Source organism: Rhinichthys klamathensis, unplaced genomic scaffold, assembly GCF_029890125.1.
Source record: "Rhinichthys klamathensis goyatoka isolate OS25496 unplaced genomic scaffold, OSU_Roscu_1.1 h1tg000149l_1, whole genome shotgun sequence".
NCBI classification, from domain to species: domain Eukaryota; kingdom Metazoa; phylum Chordata; class Actinopteri; order Cypriniformes; family Leuciscidae; genus Rhinichthys; species Rhinichthys klamathensis.
The window spans coordinates 57,517-83,405 of NW_026606684.1; the positions used below are offsets into that span (position 1 = coordinate 57,517).

Below are 25,889 nucleotides of genomic sequence, written 5' to 3' on the forward strand. Positions count from 1 at the left end.
TTAAATAATATAATTAATATAATATGACCTGATTATGTGGCCAGACTCTGCGTGCACTATGACGCAATTACTAGATATGCTTGTTTAGTTGTCTGGCAAAATAGAAATGATTGTGACAACTAATTTTAGAAATCCTCACTTTCAAAACTCAAACAGTTTCAGTCCACCTTGCACAATCGGGTCATTGAGGTGCGTTGCTAAACCCCTGATGGTCCAGTCTGATTGGCCGAGCGGCGCGGAATTAGCCAATCAAACCCTGGTCCGATGAATTGTTCACAGATTGTTCACTGTTCAAGTGGGCGCGGCCTCGAATCACGGCGGATGGTGAGAGCCAATCAGAGACAGAAGAAATCAGCCAAGGCCATCGTCAGATGTCGGCGTAGAGAAAACAGGAAAAGCTGAAAGGATAGTGAGGGAGGGAGCGAGCAAGCAGCCACGCTGTCTGGAGGAAAAGTGTCTCCTCCTGCAACCATATCTCGACTGTCAACATACTCAGAGAGACTTCGTACAGTAGGAAATCCCTGAAAAGAGAAAACTTCCTATCCTAAATCTTACATAGACCGGTAAGTGGCTTAAAACATCAAGGTAACATTACTAGTAATATAAACATTGACTACTGGAAACAGTCTTTCATTTGGGAGTAAATGTAACGTTAGCGAAATAAATGAAACAGAATATAAAACCAACAGTGACACAGCTCTTTTTGCTCAAAACGCTGTAGATCAGTGTTGACGAACCTTAGCGTGGCTTATCTAACGTTACATTTATTGTTATTTTCATCATGAATATCAGTCAGAGCCGTATGGAGACAGGTTCTACTGGTCTCTACCTGTCATTTAAATGAAAGAATGAAGGGCTGTTAACACCTTTCACGTATACGGAAGTGTAAGGTGCATGTTATTTTCTTGAAAAAGAAAACAAACAAATACAGCACACAAGAAGAATTAAAACAAATGTTCATGTCCTTTAGTTACTTGTAGTCTAGATATGTTTGTCAGGTTATGGGAAGCCGTTTAAACATGTATTCCTTAAAAGTACTAGTATCTATTTTATGTTGTAAGTTACTGTTAGATTTTAGTACATGCACATTGTTACTAATTCTATTCGTAAATGGTATCTATTCAATTAGTCACTAGTGCATACTGCAGTTATGACTAATCAATAAGTCACTAGTACATATGCATTAAATCATAGTACTTATTCTCTTGCTGCTAGTCACTATCCCTGTAGCACCAAATAACTATTCTATTAGTATAGTGACTACTAGTACCAAAGGAATAAGTAATTGTATTTAATGAATTGTTACTAGTGAAATTGAGTCTCAAATGGATTACTCGCTAGCAATTAAAAAAATACTAGTAACAACTAACATACTGATTAGTTTGATAAGAATAAATGTTTAAATGGATTGCTGTAATGTGTGACATTTAATAAAAGTAAATTAAAGTGAATCCGCATTTGAATAAAGCATTATATAAGCTTGAGCTTAAATAAGGAGGATCCATCCTTACGCTTTAGATGAGTTCAGGATCAGGATAGAACTGAGATTAATAACTCCAGTCATAAACTTTAGATTTGGTGTTGCAATTTCTTTAGTGTTATTCAAATGTAACTGTCTAATACAAATTTTTGTATCAGACGTGTGTTGGATTTGTGTGGAGGGTAGTAAGATCAATATCTTTAGTATGACTCCCCCTTCTCCCCGCATCCTTCCTATGTGATGAATGATAGTGCTGCTGTTTTGTGACTGAGGAAAACACAGTTATAAATCAGCTGCATCACTACTAGTGTGATGCAACTCGACCCCTTAACCAGCTGTGCATCGCAGTATGAGCTAGTGTGCATGATGCAACTGGCCTGCACTTACAGAAAAGTACCACAGCATTACCATCTGACCGCACCATTGTAAACGGGATCAGATCAGGGCACTGGTGATGTGATTCTGCGTGCAGTAAAATCAGTACTACTAAAACGCTCCACAGCGCTCTCAGTAATATAGGAAAGTACATAACACATCAGTCGCTGTAGTGGAGACTATCTATCTACTGAATCTAGAGATACACTGCCAGTTTTTCTCTTGCTCATCCATCTTACAAAAATGTACCACAGAAACCATCACTGTTACTGTACTTATTGTTCTAAAACTGTAATTAATAAATATGGATCTTTGTCAGTGATTGTAAGCTGTCAGAATCCTACAGTACTTTCTTGTTTTGATGAAATTGGCTAATAGGAAGTTACTGGAGATTTAGTGTTTATTTTTCTAGGATATTTTTTAGGAGATGTGTCTGTAGACATCAGATTACAGCAACAAACAGAAAAATGTAATATGCATATAACTCTGTATAATATAACTTTGCTCCATAATATACCGGCTTTGTCTCTATTTGGTTATTTCATTTTAAAAGCTGCACATCAAATATTTTTGGATGCAGTGTTGGTTTCACAAGTCTACTTGGTTATCTGTCGTATTGTGGTTAACTTATTTTACATCACTGACCTGTGAGTCGAGTGTGGCCAGTGCAATGACTCATCACTTCCTTTGGTTGATGTTTTAAGTGATCCTGGATATCAATCCAGGATCACTGAAAACATCAGCCAAAGGAAGTGATGAGTCATTGCACTGGGCAAATAGATGTACGTACTTGATATCCATGGATATACAGGAATGTGTTTGTGCATATGTATGTGTGCGAGTAAGAAGTTGGGTATTGTAAGATGTTGCGTCATGTTTTTTGGCTCTAAATACGTTGCTTTCTTCTCAGTCTGTAGTCTGTACGTTAATTTACAGCACTCCAGTGAGCTGGATGGGAGATGTGCAGGGAGGATGTTGGTCCGCTCTCTTCATTAGTAAATTGTTTGGGTCAAGGACCTGACTGTCTACTAACTGAACGCTCTGTTCTCCTCGCCACATGCATCCATTAATTCTCATTACAGAAGGGGAGCTTTAGAAACAGTTAGACTATTATCAAGGTGCATAAAGAAGATAAAACGTCATTCTTATTTAGAGCATTCCTTAGTAACAAGTTCTTTTTTGTAATGTTGTGAGAAGCCTATTCGTTTATTGTTTGCAAGATCAAAGGGTCTTTAAACAAAAAATACAATGAACATATAGCTGCTGATGCTTACCGGTATATGGAAAAATATGTTATCTGTTAAAAAATAAATTCAGAATATCACATACACTACCATTGTAAGACTGGAAGAACTGGTTGACTCTCTCTCTCTCTCTCTCTCTCTCTCTCTCTCTCTCTCTCTCTCTCTCTCTCTCTCTCTCTCTCTCTCTCTCTCTCTCTCTCTCGCTCTCTCGCTCTCTCGCTCTCTCGCTCTCTCGCTCTCTCGCTCTCTCTCTCTCTCTCTCTCTCTCTCTCTCTCTCTCTCTCTCTCTCTCTCTCTCTCTCTCTCTCTCTCTCTCTCTCTCTCAGTAACACTTAAAACTCACACAAGAATATATATGGTTTTAATGTGAATGATTATCGTTAAGGATTGTGTTTAGTATCATTTTAAAGGTCTCAGGGTGACTAGTACAAATGTCTCATTCCAAAAGAAGTAAATCAAAAGGTAATAAAGTTCTTAAGAATATAGAAATATCTTGCACACAGAAGGGTGTGTTTTTGAGTTTACACCTTCTGACCATTTGTCTCATGTTTTACATATCAAAAAAGGTCTGGCTATATAAGGAAAATGCAACGAGAGCTCAGGGCTCTTTCTGTATTTCATATAGCCCGTGAGGTTAGCTCATGTATTTCTTAAATGTTGGGTTTGCATCTATTTCTCTTATCCTAGAGCATTTGATGTTTTGTATTGATGATCTTTGAACTGATTATGAAATTGGCATAATACTTTTACCTGACATAATAAATTGTTTTATTTGATTATTCTAACAGACTTTGACGTTATTTTCATTGGAGTTAAAAGGAATAGTCAAACATTAACGTTTATTTAATGATGCACAGATATCATTGAAAAACCTTTTCATTTTATGGAGTCAGATGGAACGAGTTAATACATAAGATAAAATGTATTGCATTTAATTAAAAATGCCTTTGACATGGGAAGAGACGGAACACGCGTGAGACCTTCACCGCTAATTTGAATTCCGCTATTGGATCGAATAAGACGGCCTTACATACAAAAGTTTGGAGTCAGTAAGATTTATTAAATTGTTTTAAAAGAAGTCGCTTATACTCACCAAGGCTTATTTGATAAAAAATAAAAACAGTAATATTGTGAAATATTACAATTTAAAATAACTATTTTTTACTTTTAAAATATTTTATAATGTAATTTATTCCTGTGATGTCAAAGCTGAATTTTCCGCATCATTACTCCAGTCTTCAGTGTCACATGATCCTGCAGAAATCATTCTAATATGATGATTTGATGTTAAAGAAACATTTTATCACTATTATCAATGTTGAAAACAGCTGTGATGCTTCATATTTTTGTTGAAACAGTGTTACATTTTTTTTCAGGGTTCTTTGAATAGAATGTTCAAAAGAACATAATTTATTTGAAACAGAAATCTTGTATAATGTTGTAAATGTATTTTACTGTAACTTTTGATCAATTTAATGCATTGCTAAATAATAGTAATCATTTCTAGTTGTTAAACTAGTACTTTCTTATAACACTCACGCCCAAAAATCTTTTGAATGGTCGTGTAATAATTTTTGCAGCATTAGTTTATGCTGTCTGTGTTGTTTTAGCCAGTACAGAGCCAGTATAGTGCTAAATGCATATTGAGATGGTTGGCCCCGCTTGTCATTCTCTGCCAACTGGTTTATCTTTTCTTTTTAAACAAAAACGGGTTGTGTTGACCCCGCTGACAGCTTGGCACTTTCGTTCTACTGCATGTCCTGACAGGGTTCAGACAGGCGGCTGTGATGTCATTTGAATGGGACTTTAGCCTGCCAATCACAAATGCACTCATGTATGAGAGTTTTCACTGCTTGGCACTGTTGACTGAGAGAATGGGAATCATAACTTCTAGCTCATATAGGTGTTGTGTGCCATAAGATTTGTTGAAATTGGTTATGAGGACAGTGTCATACAATATTGTCTACCTCATACAATACTCTATGCCATGTCTGGATGTTTTTTCTTTTCTTTTGGTTTAGGAAAGCTTAGTTGATTAGTGCAGTTGTACTTGATTGTGCTTCTGTTATGTGTCAGTCAGACTGCAATGGTTGCTCTTGTCTTGTGGCACTGCACGAAGTCCATGTCTAATCAAATCAGGGTGAGCATCAAGCCTATTTTTAGCTGCCTTCCCTAATTCAGGAAAAGGTAAAAAGAGAGAGATCAGCAGATGAACTGGGTGACAAAGACAAATGTAATCCAGCGTAAGAGAAAATGCCTGCAAATAATGACAAATTCTACAGAATATTTGTAAATTACGTTTGTTTCAGCAGGATGCTATGTAGATGTTATATTTAAATGTGTTAGTTAGGGTGTTAGTTTTACTTAGCCACTCAAGTTCCTGGTCAGTTTCCTGGATAAAGCGAAACGGACAAAGCAATTATTAAGCCATGTATTGAATTTGTTTATTGCATTTTAAAGACATGCCAACCTAACTTAAGCAAATCTTGCAGAAACTATGTATATATGTATTTTTTATTTATTAGCCTTATTTATTTTAATTACTTTTTATTTAGCTTTTTTGTTGATTTATTTATTTAGCCTTATTAGTCTTTCTCTTGATTTATTCATTGCACTGATCAGACATGCATACCCGCTGCAGGTTCGTAAAGCATTTTGAAAGGTTTCTGCTCATTTATTGGTCTCAAGGCTGATGGTTAATGAGTTGTTGCTGTGTGTCTTTCTCTGCAGTGCTTTTTTAGTCATCTAGCATCATGTCAGCCAAAGCCATCTCCGAGCAAACGGGGAAGGAATTCCTTTACAAACACATTTGCACTACAGCCGCCGTACAGAACCGATTCCGCTATGCTAATGTGACACCAGAAACTGACTGGGAGCGACTGGCTCAGGATCACCCCTGGCTTCTGACGGAGGTAAGACAGCTGTTGGAAGTAACTGACCTGGGGATGGGATAACATTTGGGCTTGAGATGAAACTGATACGGCCATGTGGTGCAACTCAATGACCAAAGACCTCATGATCAATCTCAGCAAATATTAATTAAAAAAAAAATTTGAGTAGATCAATATCAATAGATTAAAATTAGATCAATAGAACAATATCCTAAATATTGTTAAATTATATTATAATTATTATATTATGAATTCAGTTAAATCTTAATTCAATTGTATTGTAAATGTTTATATTATAATTATATATTTAAAAATATTAACAAGCATTAGGAAATGTACATAGTATTTTATTGCAATACAAATATAATGCATATAATGCTGTTACAATGATTGTTCTTGTCGTATAGTCTTAAGTAGTTTCTCCAAATGATTCAAGAATCCTGTGAAGTCTTACTATTGCCAACACTTCCATCTAATTAGACTGAGACCTTTATGCAGGGCAGTTCTGTTGAGGGCTCAGCATGAGGGGTAAATGAGTAAAAGAAATCATATAGAGAGACATCGAGGATGGCAGTCATTAGTATGCTACTTCACTAGTAGGTCAATTAAAGCAGCTAAAGTGAGCATAGCAGAATTTCTCAAATGACAGTACAGAGACAGTTTCTGCTGAAAAAGCACTCTTAATCACCTTTATGGAGGAGCCCAGAGGGTAAAATCACATTAGATATGACTCATGTCTCTCCGTCTCCAGTGACCGAGAGACCGCTATAGAGAACGGTTTAATTAGGAAGTCACTCACATATAGATCTCAAATTTCATTTGATCATCCTCCTGCCTTCTGTTTGTGACCACATTGAAAATTTCTTTTTTGTTAATTTACACTTAGAGTTTTTAGGATGTTTTTTTTTTTTTTTTTTTTTAGAACAAACTGTTTAAATCTTATAGTCCATTTTACTTCAGCCTTGCCCTTGGATTTTGTCACAGATTGTAACATATGTGTATTTTCCATGCAATGTTGTTTTGCAATAATATTGGCAGCATGACTTTAAGTTATAATCAATATTTGATTGATTATTGTGCGTTTCTCATGTTTCTGTCCAGCGGTTAGTCGTTAAGCCAGATCAGCTGATCAAGCGCAGAGGGAAACTGGGACTGGTGGGTGTGAACCTGGATCTGAAGGGTGTGAAGGAATGGATCAAACCCCGCCTCATGAGGGAGACAGCGGTAAGGACAGATACCAACACTGCCTCATACAGTTTTTGCATCCCAATATATTATATATCATGCCCCTGCATACATTTTTGCCTGAGGGCCAAAAACGTTTTTTTTTTTTTTGCTGAGAGAAAGACTTACATTTGCGTTTATATATATATATATATATATATATAATTTTTTTTTTTTTTTTTTTATGATAATTTTAATATAGTAATATTTTTCTGTTTTTCTCTCTCTGTCTTTCATCTGCTAGACTGGTCATAGCCCCTGTTGACTCTCCCACTTTCAAAGGAGCGTTTCATTGTTTTTCCCACCTTGTCATCCCTTTATTTTTCTCTCCCTCTCTTTGAAATGTCACCTCGCCTTCCTCTTTCTCTCTAGCTGATTTATATCAACTGGCCTTTTGGCCCACTGTTGTGACTGCAGCACAAATGAGATGTGTGTGTGTGTGTGTGTGTGTGTGTGTGTGTGTTTGGCTTGCAGCTCTGCTTGTCAAATCTTTCACTTTTCTCAGCGAGTCTCTAAACACTGAAGTGCAATCACTGGTGCACAGCACAAGCCTTTATACTGTCTGAACACTTGCTCTGCTCTTCTCTACCTCCTCCTCCCCATCCCTGGTATCCTTTTCTTCTGCCTCTTACATAATTCTCTTTTCATTGTGTGTTTTTCATTAGGAGAAGCTTTTAGATTCAGACCGAAGGCAGTTTCTGGTGTTTAATCCCTTAAGGAAAGCCTGATATACAAGCATAAGCTTTTAAAATCTCTCTATCTCTCTGTCTCTCAGGTGGGGAAGGCTAAAGGCATTCTCAAGAACTTCCTGATCGAGCCCTTTGTAGCCCACAAGCAGGTGAGCCTGTCCTGTAAATGCTATGTACTATGTCCATTAATAAATTGGCTTATTTAATTATAACAATAATAACCATTTTAAATTGTAATCTTTACTACTACTACTACTTATTACTATTATTATTATAATTCATTTTAGAAGCAGAATGATTATATTATTATTATTATTGTTATTAAACAATTCTGCATCTAATATATTTTTATTATACGTTATTATTTTGAGAATGGAATTATTTAATAATAATAAAAATGTATTATATAAAAATTATATTATATGTATTATATTATTTTTTTATAGTAGGGGCTATATTATTTACATGGTGGTAATATCTATTTTGTATGTTAATGGATATACAGCATGGCATGAGCAACATTTAGAAAGAGAGAGGTAACATTGTTCAATTGTGACTTTCCCTCAGGAGGAGGAGTTTTATGTGTGCATCTATGCCACACGTGAAGGCGATTACGTGCTCTTCCATCATGAGGGCGGTGTGGACGTGGGTGACGTGGACTCTAAAGCCATGAAGCTCCTGGTGGGAGTGGATGAGAAGATCAGCGCGGACACAGTCAAGAGTCAGCTCCTCACACACGCCGCTGCAGATAAGAAAGAGTGAGTCAGACAGTCAGATCAAATGCATAAATAGAACATATTGTATGAATATAAATACATTTTACCACGTTTAATTCCATTTTGCAGGACTGCACTGATTTTCTCCCAAAATTGTAGTGGAGGTGAAATGTATAGTCTCTAACTCTAGTCATCTATAGTTTTTTGTATAGTTTATTTAACCTTTTTTTTTTTGTTGTGCTGAGCTGTTTACACTACAATTTCCAATTTTTTAGTCATTAAATAAGTTTAAATATGGCGGTCTACTTATTTTTTATTTTTTATCAGACAATCAACAAAGTCTGTATAACACTCCTCTTTATTTATGTTGATTTAGCTTCCTTGTAAAGACCATTCTAGGGGAAATATAAGCATAATTTAATTACCTCAAAACCCTCTTAACGGTCCCCTCTGTATTGCTGAACACAAGAGGCTGCAGGCAATTCTTGGTCCTCCTGGTACATACATATCAGGAGAACAGTGAGTAAAAATGAGAGAGTGGAAGAGGAAGGGGAAGGGAGGAAAAACAATCAAATGAGGTGCTCTCAGCTGTGCTGGCAGTAGTGGAGGGCACTTTGATCCATTACACAAATGAGATCTCTCCTCTTTCCCCGTGTCCCCCCCCCCCCCCCCCCCCCCCGTATTATTCAATTCACGTCTATAAACCCTGTCTGTCTTTTTGATGGTACACGCGCACACATACTCTGACATCTCGTTCTGGCTGGCCTCACCGTCTTGGCTGACATTGAGATTGACGGGGAGATTGTTTGGCAGCATTGGCTGATATTGGCTGATATATCCATCTGTTTTTACTCTTCCTCTCACTCTCTTTCTCAGTCAGACTTGCATATAACGCTGTTAGAAAAAAAAATCACAGCTTGAAAAACAGCACACAACTCCCTCTCTCAAATATTGTGGCATAAAGGATATTTTTTTCCTCCTAAATCTCCTTTTGTCATCTTTCACCAAGTACATTTACTGATTTACTGGCATCCCACAAGGCCCTCCCTCTTCCTCCAGTTATTCTGTCGTCTCGTCGTTTCTCATGTATAAATTGTGTTCTCTGGACTATAGGCCGTCACAGTTTTTCTTTTTTTCTTTTTTTTTTTATGAGGTGGATGACTGATGATTCTCTCACTCTCTCTCCTCCCTCATGTGTCCCTTTATTTTCCCTCGTTACTCCAAACACCAGCTGTTTTGGTAACAGATTCTGTCATTAAATTGAATGTTGTTACTGTTTCCAGTCACTGTTTTCAATTTGTTTTGCTTGCAATATCACATCAATACAGTCTGTATTACAAAAAAAAAAAAGTTTTTTAATTTTCTCTTAAAATCTACCCAAAGGTTTAGGGTCAGGTTTTTATTTTTTTTATTTTAAAGAAATTAATTTATTCAGCAAGGAAACATTAAATTGATCAGTAGTGACAGTAAAGAATTTAATTGAAACAGAAATCATTATAAATGTATGTTCTTTTGAACTTGTTTTTCATCAAAGAATCCTGATTAACGTATCAACAGTTTCCACAACAAAATTAAGCAGCACAGCTGTTTTTAACATTGATAATAATAAGAAAGTTCAGCTTTGCCACCACAGGAATAAATGCAACTTTAAAATATATTAAAATTGAAAATGTTTTTTTTTTTTTTTATCAAATGAATGCAGCCTTGGTAAGCTTAAGAGACTTCTTTCTAAAACATTTTAGAAATTCTTACTGACCCCAAACCTTTGAACAGTAGTACATCTAAAATCATTTAAACAAGTTCCAATGGAGTAAGAAAAATAAGCTTAATTTCAGACTCTCTGTGCTTCCATTTGTTTGTTGATTTATTTGAGTTTTAAATGACAGTCATTAAACCACAAATCCATACTTATTTTCAGTGTGTTAAGTCAGTGATTAGATTTTGTGGTGTTGAACTAAACTAAACTACTTTGTGTCAGTTTAACATGTTCACAATATTCTAATAATTGAATATTACATGGAGGAATTTTTTTATTATTTTTTTTTGTCTGCAGGATGTTGACTAGTTTCCTGGTGGGATTGTTCAACCTGTATGAAGACTTATACTTTACATACTTGGAGATCAACCCTCTTGGTAAGTCACAAAAGCAGCCCACCCCACCTCCGCTGTCAGCCAGACTTCTGATTCAGTTCTTCCCAATGTCTTGGCACTGTTGGTTCGCTCTATGGAGACCTAAGACAAAACACTTCCAGTTCTTTTCAAGGCAGTAAAAGTTCTACTTGCTTATGTTTGAATGACTAAGAATATGTCTTATGTTAAAGCAACACCAAGTAACTTTTTCTCTGCGGTCGCCCTACAGGTTGGAAGCGGATTTGTCCATTACTGCTGTCGTAAATAATGTAGCCTACCGCATCCGTAGTTGTGAATGTGTGTTTACTAGGTGTCGATGTCATTTGCCGTGTCTGGTAGCTAAAAAAAAAAAAAAAAAAAAAGAGATCAAGTCGGCATGTTTAGTATCTGGCATTCTTATGTATTAAAATTTCACTCTGAGAAGTCCAAAACATAACAGTTTCCCAGTCAAATATCCTCCAGCGCCAAAAATCAACTCCCAACTTCACTAACGCTAGCAGCATGCAATCAATCAAAAACGCTAACGTAAACATAAACTAAGAATCAACAACTTTGGAAGCGATCAAACATTTGAGGTGATTTTGGAAGTTATTGTAATCTTCATGCCATTTAACTCAGAACAGCAGTGCTAGAAAAACTGTTTATAAACACAAAATGACGTGCTTATCACTAATTATATGTTCGCATGTAGCTAACGCCTTATCTAACATTAGCCAATCGAAATTTAAAACCATCTAACATACGCACATGCACAGTGTTTTGAAAACTAAAAAAAAATAGTATTTCTTACAAGTCCAGTAACAAAAAAGCAAAGTGACCATCAGTCTTGCATCTTGCAGCCTCCTTCACCTCTCGCCAACGAGTGCAAGCCAGTCCAAGGTTCACTCTAGTTCGAGCTCTTACTCGATCATGCTCCCGTTTTCTTTTCCTCGACTCCTCCAACATCATACCCTTCATTTCCAGACTCCGTCATGATGACAATTCAAAAGCTACCCGGCTGCTAGGTATCTTACATGTAGTTGTAGTCTACTGTCGAGTACGCTCCACCTATCAGCAATTGTAACGCTTGCCGTAAAGCAAGTCAAATTTGTAGTTTTCTTAGGTCTCATTCGGACTACAGAAACGCGACCTAATCTGGCAATCTTACATGGTGTGGACCGCAAAGCGGTGGCATAAGTGCATTTCACCATGTCACAACTTGATGAACCACTGAAACGATTTTGAAAACATTATTTTAAGGTAAAAATTCTTACTTAAAAATAGTTTACGCTTATTTTCTTTCATTACTAAAGGCCGATCTCTGATCCAACTTGGTGTCAAAAATTTTTTTGAATGTTTTGAAGAAACATTTAATTTTGAGAAAATTAAGGCGATAGATTGCTAGTTAATTAACATGGATTCTGTTTGATGGTGACGAGATGTTTCATAGTGCGCTAATTAATAATCCCTTGTGCCCTATGGCATCTGTTTCTGTGAGTTTCTAACTTCCTTTGATGTTCCTGTTTGTGATTTTTGTCTATATAAATCACATTTTTATCATTACACATGCGAAAAGTTTATTTCTCAGCCTGTTAGAAAATATGCTCTGTATGCACAAGTTTCACATTTTCTTTAAACCATAAAAGTGCTTTGTCATCCAGTGGAATGCATGACTCAAGAATTATATATACCAATAAAGATCAAAATATTGCCATCACCTCAATATCACATATCTACAGCACAACCCAAAGCATTCAGTAACTGTGAGATTTAAATGAATCAAATTCATTATTGCCTAAGGCAGGCAAGAAACGCAAAGTGCAATCAGTTTGTGAAGTTCAAGCTGGCAAGAACAAATGGTCTATTTCTCTCTGTCAGTGGTCACCAAGGATGGAGTGTATGTGCTGGACATGGCTGCTAAAATCGATGCCACAGCCGATTACTTGTGTAAGGCCAAGTGGGGTGATGTGGAGTTTCCCCCTCCCTTCGGCAGAGAGGCCTATCCTGAGGTAACAATACTTGTCACATGTATTTTGTTGCATATAATTGTAGATTTTCAGTGATTCAGTTGCCATCTAAATATTAATTTGTATGAGTTAATCTATAAGCCCAACAAGGAACAGGAAGGAATCGCTTGCCTTTATCACTGTTTTTGTCGATTCATCAATCGGAAGCTTGTACTTCTCGTATTCTGCTGCGTTTGCTTACTTTCACTTCTTCTAAAGAATATGATTTAATAATTAATTGGAAGCAGTCTTTCATAAATCATTAATGGCGTTCAAACTCACCACACACACACACACAGTGACGAGTCGTTGCAGGGAGATAGTGGTGTGTCGCCCGCTCTTCGTCACTGTTGGCAGGATGTATTGATGCTATGTTTATCTGACAGAAGGCTGGTTTAATTGGTCTCTCTTTCACACACACACACACACAGAGAGACAATAGCTGTTATAACAGACTGGTTTAGCTGGAATAAAATCAGAGTTGGCTTATTAATAAATAAATTTAGGTACAATGTGTTACTTTTCTGTTTGTTGTGCTGCTATAATTGGTCTATATGGGTTGAACAGAGAAGAGTCTTTGCTTCATTACATATTTTGCCAACACTGTCCACAAGCCATTTTATGGAGTTTTTACTTTTTTGTCATTTATGAGCAAATTATTTGCTTCATTATGGCATTTGCTTAGTATATCCACTTTTGCTGAACTGACATGTTCATGTTACATGTTGCTTTTTTTTTTTAACCAAATGATGTTAACCAAACCCAGCTATATGGGAATTAACAAAAAAGTATATGAGAATTAACAAAATATGAGAATTATATGAGATACAATTTGTGAATTAACAAAAATGTACAGGAAAAAAAGCCTTTTTATAACCTTTCTGTAGGAGGCATACATAGCTGATCTAGATGCTAAGAGTGGCGCCAGCCTCAAACTCACTCTCCTGAACCCTCGCGGACGGATCTGGACCATGGTGGCAGGGGGCGGAGCTTCTGTTGTGTACAGGTACCTGTCACTCAAGAGTTAAGTCCAGTTTGCATATAGATGCAAATGGATCACGTGTGGATGAATCTCAGTGTTAATTGCTTAAATTGAAAGTGATATTTCATCCAAAAATGGCATTCTCATTCTGTATAACTTTCTTCTTCAGAAAAACAAAAGATATTTTGAAAAATTGAAAAACTCTTTTGCCCACACAAATAAAGTTAATGGGGTCCAAAATAACATTGGACACCATTGACTTTTTTTTTTATTGTTTGGACAAAAAACAAACAAAATAAACCACCTAGACATGTTCAAAATATAATCTTTTGTGTTCCACAGAAGATAAAAAGTCATACAGACAAAATATTCATCCTAAATCTTAATAGAGTAGCTTGGAAAAGCAAAATTATAGTTCGAGACAGTTAGAAGGGAAATGCTGGTATAATGAGCAGAACTCTTGTGCTTCATGGTCTGAGAGATGAAGCAGATACCTGTCTGAGCCAGACGCTGAGAGCTAAATGACATTACCCATCCATGCTTGATAACTATTATCTGGAGGTTTATCTTTCACTACTGCATCTGTCCTTCTCTCTGGATGGAGGGAGGAGATCGAGCGAGAGAGACTAATTAGGATGCGTATGTGCTGTCCTCTGAGAGTGGAGGATCAAGAAACCAAATGTTTTCTTATTTAATGCTCACAAAAAAAAAACAAATAAAACCCATGCTAGATTTACTGGATAATTTGACTTGCTCTATTTGCTCTGCAATTTGGGGACTTAATTGGGATCTCCCTGATAAATATTTTTGACATTACTTTTCACTTCACATGTTTGAAGTTATGCGTTTTTGTGTCTCTCTGTGTCTACTAGCCAACAGTTTAACCTATTGTAATTTTCCTCACTCATAGTGATACAATTTGTGACCTGGGTGGTGTCAATGAACTGGCCAATTACGGCGAGTATTCAGGAGCTCCTAGTGAGCAACAAACATATGATTATGCTAAGACCATCCTCTCCCTCATGACCCGTGAGAAACACCCTGATGGTACGTTCATTATAATCTTGTTGTCCAATTGCTTCTTTATTAATCTTTCACTGATTAGAATGATTTTTAAAGTGTTTTTTAACAACAATTCTTGTCTAAAGGTTTTTGTGTAAACTCTTTAATCGTTTCCCCCTAATATTTAGTGTTGTTGACATGTTAAAGTTGTTCACTGGAAAGAATTACATTTTTGGGGGGGTTGTCCCACACCCAGACTTCAACTCTCCCTCTATAAGAATTTTAAAAGTATTTTTAGTGATATAGAAAGAATTATTATTAATAAGAATAACAACAGCTAATGTTTTTATTATTATATAAAGAAATAATTATTAGTGCCAATACTGTTGTCATTACAAAACCGGTTGCTGTCTGAGAATTTGAATTATGTTTGAAAAATGTTTCTGAATTTAAAGTTAATAGACTAACTTGTGTTAGCAATCTTAAAGGGATAGTTCACCCAAAAATGAAAATTGTCGTCATTTACTCACCCTAATGTTGGTCCAAACCTGTATGAGTTTCTGTCTTCTGCTGAACACAAAAGAAGATATTTTTATTGAAGGATATTGGTAACCAAACAGTTGATAGTAGCCATTGACTTCCATAATGATGTCAGAATTAAACATTTTGGGTAAAATATCCCTTTAAGTCTTAAAGTCTTTTTTTCCCAACCAGAACGTAAAAAGGTAATTACTATATATTATATCCTGTGTTTGGTCAAATTAAGACCATGATCATATTCCAGGGCATTTGATAAATGTTACCTGAAACATTCTGTAATCTGTATGTTAAAGTAGTTTCATGTATTTGTGGTATCCCATGTGTCACCATTCGTTTCTCTTGTGTAGGTAAAGTCCTGATCATTGGAGGCAGCATTGCCAACTTCACTAACGTAGCAGCAACATTCAAGGTTAGATCAGAGAGTCCCTCATGCTGTCCATGTGCATTTTTGCTATCTATCTGCTTTCGCTGAATATGAATATTATTGCATTAGCATTAGCAGTGCATTAGCAGAATATGAATATGATATGCAAGCAGCCATATCACCCTGTAGCCCAAGACTGGTTGCCCACTGAAGCTAAGCAGGGTTGATGCTGGTTAGTACCTGGATGGGAGAGCTCTTGAGAAAACCAGTTTGCTGCTGGAAGAGGTGTTAGTGAGGCCAGCAGGGGGCGCTCACCCTGTGGTCTGTGTGGGTCCTAACGCCCCAGTGTAGTGATGGGGACACTATACTGTCAAAGTGCACCGTCCTTCGATGAAACGTAAAACCGAGGTCCTGACTCTCTGTGGTCATTAAAAATCCCATGGCACTTCTCGTAAAGAGTAGGGGTGTAACCCCGGTGTCCTGGCCACATTCCACCCATTGGCCCTTGCCAATCATGGCCTCCTAATAATCCCCATCCACTGAATTGGCTCTATCACGCTCTCTCCTCTCCACCTGTAGCTGGTGTGTGTTGAGCGCACTGGCGCTGTTGTACTGTGGCTGCCGTCGCATCATCCAAGTGGATGCTGGACACTGGTGGTGGTTGAGGAGAGACCCCCTGATATGATTGTAAAGTGCTTTGGGTGTTCAGTAGTACATATGAAAGTGCTATATAAATGCCTCATTCATTCATTCAATATTGTAACCCCCACCCATTATGTGTTTGTTTGGCTGTTTTATATGTACCAGGGTATCGTCAGGGCTATCAAAGATTACCAGGACCCTCTGAAAGAGCATGAGGTCACTGTATTTGTCCGTCGTGGTGGCCCAAACTACCAGGAAGGTTTAAGAGTGATGGGGGAAGTTGGTGAGTTTGTTCATGTGCGCGTTGTATACAAAGAAATAAATAGTTCCGTACTAATCTCATGTTAATGTCTTGTGTGTGTGTGTGCGTGCGTGTGTGTGCAGGAAAGACCACTGGTATCCCCATTCATGTTTTTGGCACTGAGACCCACATGACCGCTATTGTTGGGATGGCACTAGGTCACAGGCCAATCGCCACACAGCCTCGTGGTGCCGCCCACACCGCTAACTTCCTTCTCAACGCTAGCGGTGGAACCACGGTGGGTGATTATGTGTCTTACTTTCCGTGTGCTTGCATTAAAAACCTCTTATAGCCTCAAGGATGTCATTCGATGATTCAGGGCTTTCAGTAAAGTTTTCTGTTGAGTCTTTCTTCACTGGTTTTAGAGATCACATCTTAATATGCTGTTTGTGCCCCTAAGTGTCGCCGTAAAGAGTGACAAAATCACATTATGACCAATAAATATTTCTCTTTCTTACTGCTACCCTCTCTCTCCCGCTCCCAGACTCCCGCGTCCTCCAGATCGGCCTCTTTTTCTGAGGTCAAAACTGGAGCAGAAAACTCATCAGCTCAAAAGACTCGTGCTGGACTTCCTGCAGGTTAGTGCACTTTGACCACACTCTCACAAACAGGCAATCACAGTAACTGAATAGATTTATGGTAGGCTGGTGTGCCGCCTACAGACCCATGTTAGGAGGATTTTAAACAGTCATGGACACAAAAGGTGTGTTCGACCTGAAGTGGCGCTGCCCAGACCAGACGTGTGATTAGAGAGCAGACAGTTCTGTATGCTTTAAGTTTTGAATCTCTCTCGCAGTACTTTGATCTCATACACCGATCGGTCTGGGCAGAGCTACTTCAGGTCAAACACACCTTTCGATAATAAAATGGATTGTTCTGGCTCTCACTTCTAAGCACATCCATCCGTGATAAAAGTGCTCCACACGGCTCAGGGGGTTAATAAAGGCCTTCTGAAGTGAAGCGATGCGTTCATGTAAGAAAAATATCCATATTTAAAACTTTATCGACTAAAATAACTAGCTTCCGGCAGACGGCGTGCGCAAGTCGACTTACGGCAAAAGAGTAACACTTGAACTTGACGCACAATGTAATGATGAACGCGGTTGCCCAGCCCTGTTTGTTTGAACCACGATAGGCGTCAAAGCTTACGTTAATCCTACATCTACGTCATACATCGTCAAGGGTTACTCTTTTGGCGCAAGTCGACTTGCGTACGACCGTCTGCCAGAAGCTAGTTATTTTAGTCGATATAGTTTTAAATATGGACAATTTTCTTACATGAACACATCGTTTCTCTTCAGAAGGCCTTTATTAACCCCCGGAGCCGTGTGGAGCACTTTCATCATGGATGAATGCGCTTTGATGGACTTATAAAAAACATACCCATTGACTCCCATTATAAAGCTTGGAAGAGCCAGGACATTTTTTAATATAACTCCGATTGTATTCGTCTGAAATAAGAATGTAATTTACACCTCGGATGGCTTCAGTAAGTGAGTAAATCATGGGCTAATTTTCATTTTTGGGTGAGCTATCCATTTAAGTAAGTTCAGTGGGTTCTGGCGTGTAAAATCTGGATGGCACAGTCCCAGGCCTTCAAATGGCCCTAAAATGTCTTATTTAAAATTTAAACATATTCTGCCATGTTCAGATTCATTTTGTATTATAAAGCCCACATTATGCTTATATTCTCTACTTTCATGATGTTTTCTCAGAACATTTAGTTTATAAGAAATGACACTGTATTGAAAGCATTCCCTTCTGTTATACTCTCAGATGCACTGTAATGTTTTTTTTTTTCCTTCTTTCTTCCCTTTGTTGCTTCTCTTTGTCCTCCTGTCTTTATCTCTATAGCCAAAAGCACCACTCTGTTCAGTAACCACACCAAGTCCATAGTGTGGGGGATGCAGACGCGTGCGGTGCAGGGCATGCTGGACTTCGATTATGTGTGCTCGCGTCAGGAGCCATCAGTAGCAGCCATGGTTTACCCCTTCACGTGAGTCTTATGAATGCATTTAAAACCCTAGTTTGAAACGGCTGTCATTATAGAGTGATATCTAGTGGTGGAAACCTTGTATTTGAGTGAATTTCTATTCAACAATGTGGCCTTGAGGTTGTCACTTAACCCCATATCTATATCTAATGTTAATACATATTATTTCTGTTTTATCAGTGGAGACCATAAGCAGAAGTTTTACTGGGGCCATAAGGAGATTCTGCTGCCGGTCTACAAGAACATGGCTGATGCAATGAAGAAACATCCAGAAGTGGATGTGCTCATCAGTTTTGCCTCCCTCCGCTCTGCCTATGACAGCACTATAGAGACCATGCAGTACCCACAGGTCTGAGATCAGCATCAGCTGACTGTATATATTCATATGGCTGTGCTGTGCAGTGGACTAATCCTTACATGTTCACAAACCAATGTGGTCTGATGATTTTTTTTTTCTTTTTCATATAATATATATAGATTCGCACAATAGCGATCATAGCTGAAGGTATCCCGGAGGCTTTGACTCGAAAGATCATCAAAATGGCAGACGAAAAGGGAGTCACTATCATTGGACCTGCAACGGTATGACTCTAGTGTGTGTGTGCGTGCTTTATAAATGTTTGTTATGGACTAGGACTAGGACTAGGACTAGGAAATTTATGACTTGATTGGTCATTAAATATATATTTTATATTATTAGTTATTTATTCTACAGATTTTTAAAATAAAAATACAGATTTTTTTATTCTACAGAAGCTTTTTTTTATTCTACAATGAATATAAAATTATTATTAGTAGTAATACTATATTAGAAAAAAACAGAAAATAGATTTTTTTGTATAATTTATGGTATTAGTAGTAATAGTAACAATAATGATAATTAAATTATTTTAAAATAATACATTTTAAATAATTATATAATTTGAATATTATAAATTAATTAGTAATATAATTTAATATTATAAAATAGATATTTTAATATATTTATTAACTATACATTTTAGAATCAAATTACAGAATTATTTAACTATTCTACAGTGCATATAAAATTATTATTACTGGTTGTTGTTATTATTGTTTATTATTATTATTATTATTAATAATAGTAGTAATACTTTGTTAGAACTAAAAAAAAAATGTTTTATTTATAGTAGTAGTAATAATTTATTTATTTTTAAATAATACTTTTTAATAGTTAAACTTTTTATTAATGAATTAGTAATAACATTGCTATTATATATTTTAGAATAAAAATACAGAATTATGTATTTTTTTATTAATTATATAATGCATATACAATGTTTTATTAATATTACTATTATAATTATTAATCATTTATGTAAAAATGTACATAAATAAAATGAGATTTTATTTGATATAAAATCATATAATTTATGATTTATTCATAATAATAAAATTCTGTGCTGTGGGTGTATGTTTGTGTATGCTGTAGGTCGGCGGTATTAAACCAGGCTGTTTTAAGATTGGTAATACGGGTGGGATGCTGGATAACATCCTGGCGTCAAAGCTGTACAGGCCGGGCAGTGTGGCCTACGTCTCCCGCTCTGGTGGAATGTCCAATGAGCTCAACAACATCATCTCGCGCACTACAGATGGAGTTTATGAAGGAGTTGCCATCGGAGGAGACAGGTGTGTATTCAAGTCAACATCTCTTTGATACTAAATATAGTTTGATGCATTTCATCAGTTTAACAATTTGCGTGAGAGTTTAAACCTGCGGCTTATGTCTTTCCTGCAGATATCCAGGCTCTGTGTTTATGGATCACGTGTTGAGGTATCAAGACACACCTGGAGTCAAGATGATCGTTGTGCTTGGAGAGGTGAGTGTGCCATTTATTCAGCCACTTACACCATTCTTCCTCCCTTTAAACCTAATAAGAGTTTGCTGTCACTATAAAACTCAGAGCCTGGCTGCAATATGACATTCGTGGGTCTTCTCTTCACTTACAGATTGGAGGAAATGAAGAGTACAAGATTTGCAACGGCATTAAAGAAGGCAGGATCACCAAACCTGTGGTCTCTTGGTGCATCGGAACCTGTGCCACCCTGTTCTCCTCTGAGGTGTTTATATGACCCAGTGATATTAGACATACTGTATTGAGCATTTGCATTGAGTATAATGTGTTCAAATGACTTGTTTAGGACACCAATATGATTGTAACCTCTTTCAATTGTTAATGGCTGAATTAACTGACTCTAACCTGACTTTTGTGTTTAGGTCCAGTTTGGTCATGCTGGAGCTTGTGCTAACCAGGCGTCTGAGACTGCAGTGGCTAAAAACCAATCTCTGGAAGAGGCAGGAGCATTTGTGCCCAAGAGCTTTGATGAGCTAGGAGAACTCATCAAGTGTGTCCTCTGTCTACTTATGAATTTAACAACTTAAACTGGCCTTCAGTAACCACATATTTGTGTATCCTATAGATCTGTGTATGATAATCTAGTAGCCAAGGGTGTGATCGTGCCTGCTAAAGAGGTTCCTCCGCCCACAGTGCCAATGGATTATTCCTGGGCACGTGTGAGTATGAACATTTATACGTTTGAATGACAGATACTCACTTACAGTCTCGCCTGGTGGTTTATATATGGAGCGAATTATGTGCCATAATTAAACAAACAAATCCAGCATTTTGCAAACAAACTCGATCTGCTTTGCAAAGGAAAAATCGACTCGCAAAAAAAAAAAAAAAGCAATTTGCAAAAACAAAGGTCAATTTTAGCGAAAATGCAGTGGAGTAACCAATATTGTGTTTTACAAATATAAATAAATGAGCCTTACTCCACTGCATTTTCACTCAAATTGACCTTTGTTTTTGCAACTTGCTTTCTGTTTGTTTGCGAGTCGATTTGTCCTTTGCAAAGCAGATCGAGTTTGTTTGCAAAATGCTGGATTTGTTTGTTTAATTATGGCACATAATTCGCTCCATATTTTATAGTCATCTGTATGTCCTTCTCCCTGTAGGAGCTGGGTCTGATCCGTAAGCCTGCGTCTTTCATGACGAGTATCTGTGATGAGAGAGGGCAGGAGCTCATTTACGCCGGCATGCCTATTACTGAGGTCTTTAAGTCTGAGATCGGGCTGGGCGGCACCCTCGGCCTGCTCTGGTTTCAGAGGAGGTGTGTTTCACTCTTTGTTTTGTCACCAGTTCCCTCACATAATTACTCAGTCCTAAATGATTTTCATGTGCATATTGCAGGCTGCCGCGCTATGCATGTCAGTTCATCGAGATGTGTCTGATGGTGACGGCGGACCACGGCCCTGCTGTGTCTGGAGCTCATAACACCATTGTGTGTGCACGTGCTGGCAAAGACCTGATCTCCAGCCTCACCTCGGGACTCCTGACCATTGTGCGGACACGAAAGCTTTTTCCACATGCAGTCTGTTTAGCATCAGAAGAGTATCTGTTTCATCACTGGTTCTGTGTTTGCTTAGGGGGACCGTTTTGGAGGTGCCCTGGACGCAGCTGCTAAGCAGTTCAGTAAGGCGTTTGACAGTGGCATGCTGCCTATGGAGTTTGTCAACAAAATGAAGAAAGACGGCAAACTCATTATGGGCATCGGACACAGGGTCAAATCGGTAAGTATACCAACACACACACAAATCTAAAATGTTCGCAAACGTGTTATATATTGCAAATGGGTCAATTTCACACTGCTTTTCATGCTTGATTGATTGATTTTCAGATCAATAATCCTGACATGCGGGTGCAGATCCTCAAAGACTTTGTGAAACAGCATTTTCCTGCCACTCAGCTGCTGGACTACGCTCTGGAGGTGGAGAAGATCACCACCTCAAAGGTACAAATGTGTTTTGGATCTCGTTTACACCTGGTATTAACAGTAGAAACGTTTACATGAACCCTTTTGTTTCAATCGGAACATCGTGTTTACATGAACACTAAATGAAGCGATCGGGTGGATGTGCTCAGCTATATGTTACAAGCTTCAAATCAAATAAAAAATCAAATCGTGCTGCTTTTATTAATACGTAAAATGCCCCTTCCCTTGTCCAAAATAAGTCGTCTGTGGACAGGAGTCTGAAGCAAGGACTGGTGGGACAACATTGTCCTGCGCCACTTCACAGACGATGAGTGGAAGGACAATTTAAGAATGACACAGTCATTTATGACACTATATTCAACTACAACAGCTCGTTCCGTGCACCGTGAGACATTTTGTCATTTCTGTTTTTTCACACACACAGAACTTCCCAGTTTCAATTTTCAATCCGATCGATCAAGTGTTTACATGTCCTATCTAATGGATTAGAAACGGTTTAAACAACCATTTATAATCCGACGGATTTGGCTAATTCAACCCTGATCGACTTGTGACTGTTTTTTTTTTTGTCCGATTACAAACAGATTATTAGGGTACATTGTAAACGCAGTTAGTGACTCGAGCCCTCACAAAATTCCCGAATGCGTGGATTCCTATTGAAATGGCTAGATTTTGACAGTGAAAAATCACAGAACAACTGCAAATGTGAACCGCAGCTGTAAAAGGAAAAACACAGAACAACATGAGATGATAATCTGTTTTTGCTAAAAGCATAAGATATGAATTAATGTAGTAATTGAATGTTGTTTGTGACGAGATGAAAATTCAAGTATAGCGTATGTGGTGGTGTTTTTTTTTTTAATCTCATAAAATCTCTCTTTCTATCAGAAACCAAACCTTATCCTGAATGTTGATGGTTTCATTGGAGTGGCATTTGTGGATCTGCTGAGGAACTGTGGCGGCTTCACTCGGTCAGTAAAACGGGAGTAAAACGTCTTGTGTAAAATAACAGGGTTATTTGTGTATTATTTATATACTATTATAGTATTAATTAACTTTTTTTTAATAATTTCTTAAACTTTCATTTAAGGGTGTTTCAGACCTGTAGATTGTTTGCTTTCTTCCGAAACAGGGACTTAATTTGTTACAATGTTGCATTTTTTTATTTTTTTTTGGTTATCTTTCACAAGGCAACAGTTCAAAGCCTACCAAAATGTGTTTATTGAAAGTTACATGCAAGCAATTATTGGTCGAAGTTCACCTGTTTACGTTCCTCTGCGTCATCCATCATGATGGATTGACAAGTTCACTCTGTGGGCTTATTGTGGCTTTGTCGTGACACACGGCACGCAATACGAATGTAGCCGTCATTCCTGCTCTAACTGATCAATTATGTATATTTAATTATATTTAAAATTATTAACATGTATATAAATAAAAAATAATATATATGCAGTTATATAATGCAGTTAGAGATGGATTGGTGTCTTCTTCTGGATAGCATTCTTGCAATGCATGAAAAAGAGCAATTAAACAACATTATAAGATGAAGAGGCACTCTTTGGTTTTCAACTGTGTACCCAATGTATCTAATCAGACACTGCTGCTTTTTATTTCCCGTTATGAATTGAAACCGCTTGGTTTGTTGAGTTTGTTTTCAATTGGGACGAGACCACCTCGTTCAGACGATCTCAGAACGATTGTTTTGGTGCGTATCCGAACGTGATTGCCATGTTCCTATATAGACGAGAAACAGACACTCAAAACAAGCCAGGTGTTGAAAATGTCCTAAGTCTCAGTAATTGTATGTGCTTTTGTCTTTTTTAGTAGTTTTCTATTTAACTATTTTTATTTCAGTTTTAGTACTTAAACTAATTTTAGAATTAGTTAATTTTAGAAAATAAACTTATTTCAATAAACAAAAATGATTTTCAATAGTTTTAGATAAAAATAATAATACTTGTGAAGAAAAGTGTTCATGTAAGTAGTTGAAAAAATAAGATTTTCTTACTTTGCACTTTCTTTCTCTTGCACAGTGATGAGGCAGATGAGTTTGTGGAAATCGGAGCACTGAATGGAATCTTTGTGTTGGGACGCAGCATGGGATTCATAGGTTTGTGTGTGTGTGTGTGAGAGAGAGAGATCTCTCTCTCGATCTCTGACGTGTCTGTTAGAAGTAATGTAATTTAAACAACCTTATCTCTTTTTATGCAGGTCATTATCTGGACCAGAAGCGGTTGAAGCAGGGTTTATACCGCCATCCTTGGGATGATATTTCTTATGTACTTCCGGAACACATGACCATGTAATGACAGAATCCAGATCTCGCTGAACCTGTATGGTATGAAGTCAAAATAAGTTTGTGTGTCTGTGTAAATGTGTATACACTCCTCCAGCTGTTTGTGTTAAATTTTCTTTCTTTTTTTTCTCTCTGTTTTGTGATCTTGTGAAAATGTGAGGGTGTAAAACTGAGTTACTGTCCTGCTATAAACTGTAGTTGTAACCTGTCATTAGCCTAATTGCCTAGTATTGATTGCAAAGCCTTTTTTAAACTGTGAAAACATCCTAACACATTCCATATATTTGTAGTAAACATCTCATGTATATCTGCAAAGCGTAAATCTGCTTGTCATGTTAGTGTGTCTACAAAAGGGAACTAAAATGCCTGGTTGCTGGAATCTTCCCAGCATATTTTTTTTCCAAGCAGCCATGACCTTAAACTGAACTTTTGAAGAAGCTTTCAAAGAATGACATTGGCAGACTCAAGTGTCCCAATAGTTAGATTGTGATTTAAAAAAAATATATATATTTTGATTAGTATGCTGTCAATAGTGACGTATATAATCAACACAGTGCAATAATCCACTGCGCATAACAGCGAGCAATAGCTTCATGTGTGTTTATAAGGCTTAATTGTCTTAAATGTCAGATCAACTAATTTGCAGGAACAAAAGTAGGTTGCTATTTTTAATAACTAATATATATATATATACAGTTTAAACTGGTATTTTGGCCATCAATGTTATTTGTAAACGTACAGTGTGCCATAAAGTTCACAATGTTTACAGTCCGTCTGCCAGTGCAGCTGAATGAAGATCAGATGAAGCAGTTCAGTGTCTGATATTTACTTAAATTAGCTGGTTAAAAATAAAATTCATTACAGATATTCAATATACTTTTTTTCATTACATCCAATCTCATCTGTGATGACCATTAACCTCAATTTGTTTTAAAGTAGGTGCATTGGTTATGTTTTTTTCTTTTTTTTTCTTGTTGTAATTATAAAAATGAATAAAGATATCAAAGACCATTTACTTTATGAACTTTGGTGGTGATGACTTGTTGGTGAAAAGCAATGCTCACTAGATGGCAGTGTGCTAATTCACAAATGCTGGTGCTCTGTCCTCGCAGAAAAACAAAATGGTCACACACACTTAATCCAGACCTCCATCAATGCTGTTTGAAATACGGATTTTCCAGAAAAGAAACTTTGAAATGAAAATAGTATACAGGTAAATACTATTTTGAGTTTT

General features: G+C 37.2%; 1 protein-coding gene across 1 annotated transcript; it reads left to right on the top strand.

Annotated features, from left to right (window-relative positions):
• The first annotated feature begins 401 nt into the window (after nt 1–401).
• On the top strand, nt 402–25,206 carry aclya (ATP citrate lyase a). Its single transcript, XM_056258133.1, has 28 exons — nt 402–563; nt 5,830–6,011; nt 7,092–7,214; nt 7,990–8,052; nt 8,471–8,661; nt 10,673–10,752; nt 12,607–12,737; nt 13,622–13,740; nt 14,627–14,763; nt 15,606–15,667; nt 16,430–16,547; nt 16,649–16,803; nt 17,050–17,143; nt 18,420–18,561; nt 18,739–18,907; nt 19,036–19,140; nt 20,012–20,208; nt 20,318–20,399; nt 20,530–20,640; nt 20,798–20,925; nt 21,001–21,094; nt 21,539–21,693; nt 21,774–21,924; nt 22,010–22,153; nt 22,261–22,374; nt 23,245–23,327; nt 24,393–24,469; nt 24,571–25,206. Exons 2-28 carry the CDS (start codon nt 5,853–5,855, stop codon nt 24,663–24,665), a joined length of 3,279 nt encoding a protein of 1,092 aa, XP_056114108.1. The 5' UTR covers nt 402–563; nt 5,830–5,852; the 3' UTR covers nt 24,666–25,206.
• Nucleotides 25,207–25,889: the final 683 nt, after the last annotated feature.

Bases quoted from the DNA above. Each gene is read 5' to 3' on its own strand.
- aclya (XM_056258133.1), top strand. From the start codon at position 5,853: ATGTCAGCCAAAGCCATCTCCGAGCAAACGGGGAAGGAATTCCTTTAC. The intron at 17,144-18,419 runs GTTAGTGCACTT...TTATCTCTATAG, and splicing joins TCGTGCTGGACTTCCTGCAG to CCAAAAGCACCACTCTGTTC. The intron at 21,925-22,009 runs GTGCGGACACGA...GTGTTTGCTTAG, and splicing joins CCTCGGGACTCCTGACCATT to GGGGACCGTTTTGGAGGTGC.